The 11291-nt window shown below is 27.5% G+C and overlaps 1 protein-coding gene across 1 annotated transcript; it reads right to left on the bottom strand.

The window, feature by feature from the left end:
- Positions 1–1415: 1415 nt before the first annotated feature.
- Positions 1416–7636, bottom strand: LOC113549288. Its single transcript, XM_026950516.1, has 4 exons — positions 7425–7636; positions 7056–7164; positions 5902–6014; positions 1416–1705 (listed from the first exon to the last, which is right to left on the bottom strand). Exons 1-4 carry the CDS (start codon positions 7618–7620, stop codon positions 1482–1484), a joined length of 642 nt encoding a protein of 213 aa, XP_026806317.1. The 5' UTR covers positions 7621–7636; the 3' UTR covers positions 1416–1481.
- Positions 7637–11291: the final 3655 nt, after the last annotated feature.

Raw genomic sequence — 11291 nt, 5'->3', positions numbered from 1 at the left:
CTCATTCATCGAGTGTTGTTGCTATTTTCATAATGAAGTTTAAAATTAGACAGTATGTTTGGAAATTTTGAATATTAAAGATAACGACGAGCCCTTGCAACTCCGCATCAAATTTTATAATTTATGATATTGTAGTCGTATTATTGTAGCGATGCAGCACATAATATATACTATATAATATTGTCTCTTATAACTAATAAGCACTATAAGCTAGAATTTTTGTAGTTTTAGACCAATAAGTATAAGATTAGTTTACGTACTTTCTGATGTCCGATTAATGTTTTAAAAATATGTATGAATTAATCACCTCTTTTTCTAGATTATGTAGAAAACAAGTTTATTGGTTTTTGTATTCAATAAGGTTCAAAAAATATGTTAACTTTTTCAAAATGTATGAAAGAATTTTTATTTTATACATATACATTAAGTCTTAAAACATAAATTTTTTTCCTACATAACCTAGTAAAAAAGTTATTAAAATACCTATTTTAAAAATGTAAATCAAGTCGCATGGGAAGTCACTAACATCAATTTGATGATCTGCATGTGCATGCGCGTGCTTGTGTGAGACTATTTAGAATCGTAGACGGTCTAATACCATGGTCCATGGTCATTACTCATTAGCCTATCGATTATATGGAACGAATATATCGCCTATGCACAAAAATAGTTGCACAACTCAAAATCATGCATTTTTCAGTCCCGATGGAAAATTTGAAAAAACTTTGTTTTAATTTATTCGTCTTATTTTTAGAAAATAATGTATGGATTTTTAAGAAATTGTTTTAATATTGTACATATAATTACAATATTGTTTTGTTTCTCTTTTATTCATAATTTTTATATTTAAAAATAAACAAGATAAAAAAAGATTTTGACTTATGCCACTTTTCATGAAATTATACATAATATGGCATTAGCAGATACTCAAAAATCGTCACTTTTCTTCATGAACGCTTTGTGACCTAAACGCTGTCATAGTTGTAAAGATTCAAACCATTTTATGGCTGAATGTACTCAGATACAGAGCAAAGAACCTGTAATTAATAAATTCATTAAAGCTCCGCGAAAAAAAATCAGAACGATAGAAGTCAAGGCCAAAGTCAAAACCCGAAGACGGTAGTGGTGGTGAACAGCAGCAATCAACTATTTTACCAACTTATTTAATCAACTTTTTTAGAATGGAGATTCATAGAAATTAATGACAAGTAAGATTAAGATAATTAAGTACAAAAAGACTAATAAAATATCATTTATAATAATAATTAATTTTAATTGCATGGAAATAAATTAATATTTTTTAAACATTGGAGTTGTAAGATACTTATATCTTAAAAATGACTATATAATAAGTAACATTTTGTAAACTATATTTTTTTTAAATTAAATATTTAATGTTGGTAGAATGTCTACAAATTTAATTATTATATTCATGTCAAATATGTTTTTAATTATTATTACGATCAGTTACAACTTTATAATCATATGTTCTCTACAATTGGTGTTAGTAATCTATGTGCTTGTACGTGTTGACCGTGTTGCTTACATAATGCAGCGGACACAGTTTTGTCTTCATCAACTTTGTTTTGACCAATACAGATGTAAATTATACAAGAAAAGAAGCATAAGCAACTTATAATCATAATGCTTAATATAGACCAAGGTAGAGAATATTTTGGTAGATGATCTCCAAAATCTTTTACATCTAAAAAAAAACATAACAATTATTTAAAATGTGCTATAATATTAATATACTATTTGTGTTTTTTGATTAACTAACATAGTAATTAAATGTAACATGAACTATCCTATGTGCCTGACTTACTGGTATCTTTCACTCAGAATCGTTTATCATATTATTCATATTATACAATAATTATTTGTTGAATTCAAATTTAACACATCCATTACAGTGACCCACCAATCGATTACGATATACACTTATAATCTACTTTAAAGCAGAAATTATATTCCCAGTTTTTATTATATATTCTTTTAAACTACTACTTCATTAAAATTGGAAGTGAATATTTCTTAAGGAGTTTAATATAGACATTTTTTTGCTTAGATTTTTATACAATATTATTATCATAAGTGTGAGCAAATATACCTATAGCTATAGCTTATTATCACAATTATTTAAGCTTAATTATTAATCTTCCTTCAATAACTTCATTAAAATGTATTATTTATTGTATTTAATTAATAATGACCATTTGAAAATTGTTTAACAATCATTTAGCAAAGTATTCAATGATGGTTTATTTTAGTTTATCTACCTATGTTTTTTTTATAGTTAATTTTTCTGTGTATGCCATTGCTATGTTATTTTGTTTGTTACATATGGCGTGTCGAATAATATTTGAAACTAGTTTTTCGTTATCTTCAGTGAGATCCCGCTATAAATTGATTAAACCTTCAATGAGTTTAAGATTTTTTGGTTAATAATATTTAATACAGCTGTTTTACTAAACTCAAAAATTTCAATATTGTTTTTATTACGCATTTCTGAAAATATTTCATTGTATTCATCATCTTTACACTGGTACCTAATGAGTAATTACGAAGTATTTGTAAATGTTAAAGAATTTTTACTCCAATAAAAAGAAAGATTTACCAAAACTCGACAATTCGACACCAGTATAGACAATAAAAAAACTCTAATAAACTGCGTGTATCGTTGACTGTTTTCTAGGTGTTCTATACTCTGACCTAAAGGCTAAAAGAGAAGTAAACCGTTTCCCGTTTCCAGATTGATATCTGCGACTAGCTAGTAGACCGACATCGATGTCAACGTTGACTATAATGTGTGTACCATGCACATCGAATTTGTATAATGATATCAGCCAGTGGCGTAGCCAGGATTTTTTTAGGATTTATTTTTTTTTTCTGTAATAAAATATAACTTGTGAAGGATTTCACGCTCCCTGAAACGTACTCATAAATTGTTTAAATAAATTATAATATACGTTTAACTTCTAAATATTTATTTAAAATGATTTTTTTCCTTTTTTTACAAATATATTTAAAATATAAATAACAATAGTATTGTTAAGAATAACGTAAATTACATAATATGATGGTGTAGTGTAAATATTATCTGCACAAGTGCAATAATACGACACTGTGTACACTATTTAAGATAAAGTTTATCTTTAACTGTGGTAGTAATACAGAATAACAGAATACATTTTACAACGACCAAATGATTGTATTTCTGTATTATAAATATTATATTTTTGATATAAATACAACCAATGGGGGGGGGGGGGTTAACACCCAAACTGTAGCTACCTCTACTCCTAGCTACGCCACCGATATCAGCAATACAAATTAGGGTAATATTAGGACTTAATCAACATTTATTTCATGCCGTAAATTTTTAATACATATTGTCTGTTAATATAAAATATATGATAATAATTTTAAATGTATAGGTATGTATTTATTTTAAATTATTAATTCACAATATTGATTAAATTTAAATCTTATAATTTTTTAGACTACAAATATTATAGTATTATCTATACGGCTATACATAAACCAATGTAGAGTAGGATCATACATTGACATATTAATATATTATTAAAACAAGTTATAGCTAGCTTACTTTATTTGCTTTTAATGGCAATTTATTTACTATTTAGCAAGGAACATACCCACACGGATATACGTTAATTTTTCAAGACATGTCAGCTAGTGTATTTAATAAAAGAAACAGTTATTATATTTTTACTCTAACTCATTTACCATTGCGTAACTCAATCACTTTGGCCATAACATTATACCTGGTAAATTATAAATAATATATTATTAATATAATCATATGTAATATAGGCGTGCACACGCGCGGGTGTAACTTTCTGTATCAGACAATACACAAAGAAACTTTTTAATGGATCCATTAAATATATATTATAAAATTCGGTTATCTAGTCGTGTTAGGTATTAGTTATAAGTCCTTATTATACGTCCTATACTTAGGTCCACGAAAGAAATAAATCGTTCGACAAAACGCATTTGAATGGTGACAATCGTCGTGTCCCGACCAAAACACGTCTAGTCTAGGATGGGTCCATTTGACATTAGTGATGGTAGGAACTAATCCGCAGAGGTTACTCTTATTTGAGACAGAGTACGTCATTAATATTCATTGTTTACTATTCTGAAGAAGAATGGTTTTATAAAATTGTATTATATAATAAAGATGTGTATAATCTATTGAACGAGTGATTTTGATTAAATCAAGCATAGGTATAGGTAAAGGTTTGTCAAGAAGGAGTTAAGGAGTAATAATTAAGAATATCTAACAAGTATAATTAGTGATGTACCACTCCTAATAATACTCATCTAAACTGTAAATGTTTAAGTAGATAAAAAAATGTATTCATTTAATATTAAATATTTACGCATTGTAAGTTTAGTAAAAATCTTCTGCGTTATATTTCAAGACTTTTTATTTTATTAGAAAATTTACAATCTGTATTAACAAAAATACAATAAGTAAATGTGGTAAAATGTACAATAAAACAATATAATATAATGACAAAATGGCAACTATGATAAGGGCGACCATCCAATGACAGAACCCTTCAAAATATTTTAAGATTAAAAATATTTGTTACCATCAAAAATAAAAGAAAAAATTAAAAAGATAATATATACCTATATACCTAACCTCGTATTAACCATTATACATACGTGGAGACTAGTGATTCACCAAACATGCGCCTACCTCTCTTTTTATCCTCCGATAATCCATTTATTCAAGATCTGATTTTTGCAATTTTTAACATTAACTTGTAAGATTTACTTAAAAACTATATTTAAAAATTCTTAACATTTTGTATGGTTTAAAAAATGTCACAAACTTATTTTTTTTAAATGAGAACCCTCTTTTTGTACAGTGTATTTTAACATAGAGGTACTATGATTTGTTTGAAAATATTGATTCATATAAATTAAGATTTGAATGAATATACTGACGAATATATTCATCATTCAGTACTATAAAGTATTGAGAACTTTTTATCCAAATTGCAAGTTAAGTAATTAAGTTTACACATTTTAGAACATGAAATACTATCTTATACTGTCGTAAGAAAAATGTAATAATACAAATCACTATATTATGACTCAATTCAAGTCACTTTATTGTAAGTATTAGTTACTAAGTAAATAATATGCAGTAGTGTCAATTCAATGTGTAAGCTTAATTTAAGTATAATTTCAAAGTTATTAAATTGGAAAACTGAACAATAGACCATAATATCTAATGATTTTACCAAAAGTAATAGGTAGCAACCACTAACAACCTACAAACTATATTTTATAAGCCAATTATTTTTGAATATTACACATTTATATTTAGTGAAAAATTCCTACATGGCTACTTATAAAATTTAAAAACTCAGAAAACAATTAAACAACTAGTTTGGATTTTGATTTATATTTATTAAAATTTTCAAAAAATAATATGCATTAATTTTCTGTAAATAAAAGGGTGGTTCTACTTATTATCATTTAAATAAAAAAGACATTTTTATCGTCACCATATACTCTTTAATAATGAAATTACAATTTTAAATGCCTACCTACTTTTGATAATATGATGGCCTTTAAATTATAAAGGTATTTAATAATTATATAAGTTAAAATTTAATAAATGCATATTGTATATTATTAATGAATAAAAGAGTATTAAACATCGAACATCCTGGTGAATAAAATAAAAAAAAACTTTCCAATTTCCAATTTCCCATATCCTAGCAATACTCATATGTCCACATTTTATTTCACTGTTATTAATATAATGTATGGTGTAGGTGTATATACAGTTGTAGTATAATGTATGTAACGAACTTATAAAAATTAAAAACAAAATATATAATGCTTACTTACTTAAATAAATGATATCATTTGTTTGCTTGTTATTTGAGGTCCTATTCAACCAATCAGTTATTTCTTTCAGGTTCAATTCACATAGTTTAATTTTATCATTCCAGGAGTAAAATCTATTTACATTAAATAATTTGAATACAAATTTATTGTTATCGATAAAAAAATATCGAGGGTGTAAAACAAACTAACGTAAAAATCCCATTTTGTATAAATATAAGAAAAAAATGAACCTTTTATTTCATTTAAAATCTTTAATTTTAAGTAGGTAAAATCATGGGCGCAACTAGGGTAAAATGTATGGGTGTGCTAAAACTTATAGTACAACATAAGAGTCCCTCCCCATTATTTATAATAAGCAAAATTATTATACACAAATAAAAATGTTAATATAATATAGACAATATAGTAAATAATATAATAATACTCATATATTGTTAAAATAAATTAATTTTTCTATTATTAGTTAATGCAAACTTGTTTAAAATTTTTTCAGTATTTATGTTATTGGTAATTTCTCTTTCAATATAATATATTGAAGCTAGATTTTTAAAACGATTTTGTTGCATGCTTGTTCGAAGCTAATTCTTTACTCGTCGCACAACAGAAAAAGATCTTTCATAAGTAATCGTTAACTGCAAGGATCTAACAGTTATGAATTTATGATAATTTTAAAATGTACAGTTTCAAAAAGATCATAACTTACTTAAAAATAATACTAACATCTTACCTTTGAATTTTATAATAGGTCAATTCACTTTCATATTAATTTTTAATTTTACTGGTCAATACTCGTAATTTATTAATTAGCAAATCAGAAATTTTACAAATATTGTAAAAAACCAGTATAAAAAATTTGGGAGTGCTAATTTTGATATTGGGTGTGCTAAGCACTCCTAAGCTCCCCCCTAGTTGCGCCCATGGGTAAAATAAAAATAGTACATGACAAATTGATAACTGATGAGAAATTTTTTGAATCAAAATATAAAATTAATTAATATTATAATTGTATATATTATCATCATCGACATCATGCCTAAATTAATAATGTCCTTTAAAAATTATAATTTATACTTTCTCATTAGATTTTTTATATTTTACAGTTACATCCGTGTATACTTTTCAAACATGATATTTTTATAATAATTTAAAATTACCTAGTACAGTCGCATAGTAGTGTCCATGCATTGCAGAACATTGCTGTATCCCCACACTGCATTTTCTCAGTACAACTTGTATTAAACCTATTAGTCGTATGATAATGTCCTGTAAATAAAATGAATAAAAATGTAAACTTAATGAATTTGTTCGTTTTCATTTTGTAATAAATTATTATAGCTGCATCCTATGAGTGTAAAAACAAAGTATTTTGGTACAAGTTTTCTTAGTACAAAATAGTTTGTTCAAAAAAATGTAACAGTTTTGTGTTTTGCATCGGTATACTGTTATTTTACAATATATGTTGATATACTTGTATAAAAAATCCTATACTGTTGCGCCCGTAGCATATAACATTTTATAGTTACCTGCAATGTTACGATCAACGATCTTTTGCATGAGTGGAACGTTGTCGAGAACTTTTACGAACAACTTGGAGGTATCATTTTTGCCGTCCATGGCTAGCAAACTAATTAAATGTATATCTACGCTGGATACAGATAAAAATAAAAATGGCAATGCACATTGAATAGTTTTTTTAGTAAGTTGTAGATTCATTACCATAATTAAAACCAAGATGCAAGATAAACAAAAACATGCAAGCACATAACAACTGTTAATTGTATTAAAAATGAAATTACACAATATTAAACGGGTACAAGTATCTATAACTTAACCTAATAACTTGAGTAATTAATAAAAAATAACATTTAATAGTAAACATTTTAATAATAAAAGATAACAGGTCGTGTTACCATAACACAGCGAGTACAGTATTAAAAGTTATTATTATACTATAGTAGGTATATTAAAATTGATATACCTATTACAAGCCAAATTTTACACGTAATTTTACTACATACTGACTTTAATTTTTACGAAAAAAAAATAGGTGTAATATTTTTAACTCAATTATATAATATTACATCAACCTGTACTATAGTGGCTATTTTTGTATCTCATATAGGATATAGATGTTTTTTATATTTTACATATTTTTTATTGACGCTTTCGACGCTTTTCTTACACAAACAATAATATTTTGATGATTTAAGATATTTCTAATGACACATCATAGTGATCATTTTTTTAATTTGAATTTTCTCCTCTTAGTGTGGTAATTGTATGCACACTATCCTATAACGTTTTAATTTAAGAGAACTATAAACATAATTATCTATTAACTATTCAAGCAATCGATTTTCTAACACAGAAGTTCTCAAATTTTACTCCACGAACACATATAAATAAAATAAAAATAAAATAGTATTTACTTTATAGTATTAGGATAGGTACTTATTACTTAGGTAAATATTTATATTATTAATAACATAAATAAATATATAACGATATTAGATACAAGTTAGTTGATGGCGATATTACCACTAAGTTCATCATATTTAAATACCTATTGGCTACTGTGAGTAAAAAAAGAAAAATTACGTAAGGTAGGTATATCTCATTAGGTTATAAAAATGCAAATTATCAATCACAATTCACAATACGTTTTATGTTGTAAAGGTTTCTCGATACCTAATATTATTAGGTGCTAATTCATAAAAACCCCAGCATCCTCCCCCCCAGTAAATACGCCACTTCAAGTTTAGAACTGACTCTCATAATAATATTACATAACCGTTCTATCTAAAATCGGAGGTTTTATAATATAAATATTCTAATTTCTGACTATTATCAAGACATAGGCATCACTTTGGCTGAGAGATTTTTTTATTATTTACAATTTAGAAAGGGTTTATCTAATTTTCATTTATTGTTATATCCATAATCAAAATAGATTATTTATATTTATGTTGTACATATAATTACATTTTTGTTTTGTTTCTCTTTTATTCATAATTTTTATATTTAAAAATACACAAAATAAAAAAATATTTTGACTTATGCCACTTTTTATGAAATTATACTTAATATGGTATTAGCAATGGCGTATGTATAGCAACTCAAAAAACGTCACTTTTCTTTATAAACGATTTGTGATATCAATAACAACAGGGTCATAACACTCATAACTCATATTACTCATAAGATGCCATTATTCTACAAAAAAGTGTACTAATTAATTAATAGTGGAAAAGTGACACTACTGCGTTCTGACAAAACTATAAATTATTTGACTTGTCTTTTTATTCTGTATGAAAATATACATTCCATAGAGTTGATTTTTGATGCTAACTAGAAATACATAATTTTTTAGTTGTGTCACTATTTTTGTTCATAGGCGATATTATATTAATTGTTCTTGAAAATAATAGTACCTTATATTTTGAAAGTCGTCGCTCTTTTAACAATTACTTTGGTACCTACTTTGCCATTTTGGTGTTCACTCATTCGCTCTTCAGTCTTCAGTGGTTCTCTGTAATAATATGTAAAATTGAGTTATTTTTTAAAAAATGGTTAAAGATTGGCATTGAGGTCAAAAATGAAATAAGTTGTTTTCAAAGCCATCAGTGATGCAAGTTCAGACGATAATGTTTCTGATACAACAAATGCTTTTCAGTTAACAAAAAAATATGAATAAAATGTTTTATAAGAATTAGCATTATAATATTATATAGGTATCATGAGCACAGCAGTAGTATGAAAAAGCCGGTTTGACGGTTCAATCGAATATTCACTACGCGTCGATCAGCGATTTAATCGTGAATGACTATATATCCAATCGTCAAATTCTGCAATCGAGAAACTCTATACTGGACAGCCGTCCAGTGTACGATTCTGTCCGGACCTGATCAATAAACAGGGCATTCCTACCTAAAGCCATCAGTCTTACAGAGAATGAAATACTAGACTTTAATTCTAATCTAATGTGATTGTTGAGGTAAAATTAAGATTCATTATTATTATTATTATTATTATTATTATTATTATTATTATAACTATTATATTATTACTGCACACACAATAGTAGATGTAGTCATTGAAATTGTCATTATCATTGCAAGTGACATACCTATCACTGCTATTCCCGATCGTATGGTATTAAAATTGTAATTCGATTTTTAGGAAAAACAACGGAATGCGTTATAGAAATCGTATGTCAATGAAACTTTTTTCGTGTCCATGTAGAATGAGAAAATTTGTGAATAAACTTACATTAAAATATTGAAATATGCCATCATATACAATGAGAATTATTGAGAATTTCACCTAGACAATCACCACTCGCCACCACACTAATCATAGCAACAGCAGTAGGTACTCGGGATGAAAAAAGTAAAAAACATCGACTGATCCGCTTTCAGCCTATACGTCACATACACACGGTACATGCTAAACATGTCAATTAGCCCAATTAAGTCTTATAAAGTTATAAACATAAACTGAAAATGATTAGAATTTAAATCTAGCATTTCATCGATTCATCGCCACCAACAGTTGTCACGCTCGCTAAAATTCATGCAAAAAGCGGCGTATAAAACCAACTTGCCAACTGTAGATCTAGAATCGATTTAGGTATACGAAACACAGATGCCACCGTAGCAATCAACGTGATTTGGTCCGATCAACCTGCTCGTTTTTCAACGTATTGGTCTTCGAACATTCGCGAAGGGGGATTGTACGTAAACATGATAGAAATCAGACCTGACGTCAAGATGACGACGATAATACGCAATTTTTGTAATTTGTTGCGTGCGGGTCACTGCAGGAGATCTGCCGTAATAATGATTATTTCGATTTAATCTTCTCGACTGCAGTGGCGCCGAACCCTATGTACAAGTGGCGAAACTGCCCCGCCTTTTAAAGTGGGCGGGTCATGGGTAGGTGGTTAGGGTGATCGTGTGTGGGATATGATTGTGATGTATAAAAATAAAGCATATACCTATTGAGTATACCTGAATATCAAAAACCGTTTTTACGTCGTTTAAGGAGAATTAAATCGGGTGTCTGGGTGTGGTAGGTATTAATGTTTGTACTTTACTACACCTATAAAAATTGACTTCAGCGCCACTGTTTTCGAGTACGTACATATGATTATCTAATATCATCGTCGCTGTCACCAACAGAAGCAACAATATTATTAATATATATTAATATTTGTGTCCACTGTTTTTCGGATAGATCGCGGACACGCCATATGTTGTCAGTAGACCATTCCAAGTGCGACTCATCACAACGAGCACCGTTTTTGGAGTGCAGACGGCGCTCGTGAATATAATAGGTGTACCAGATGTGCTTTATGCGGTATTTATCACGCCAAATTGCGTGACGAGTTG

The sequence above is a fragment of the Rhopalosiphum maidis genome, chromosome 1 (genome assembly GCF_003676215.2).
Source record: "Rhopalosiphum maidis isolate BTI-1 chromosome 1, ASM367621v3, whole genome shotgun sequence".
Lineage (NCBI taxonomy): Eukaryota > Metazoa > Arthropoda > Insecta > Hemiptera > Aphididae > Rhopalosiphum > Rhopalosiphum maidis.
The sequence above is the reverse complement of the archived record's forward strand: the minus strand, read 5'-3'. Positions and strand labels throughout refer to the sequence as shown.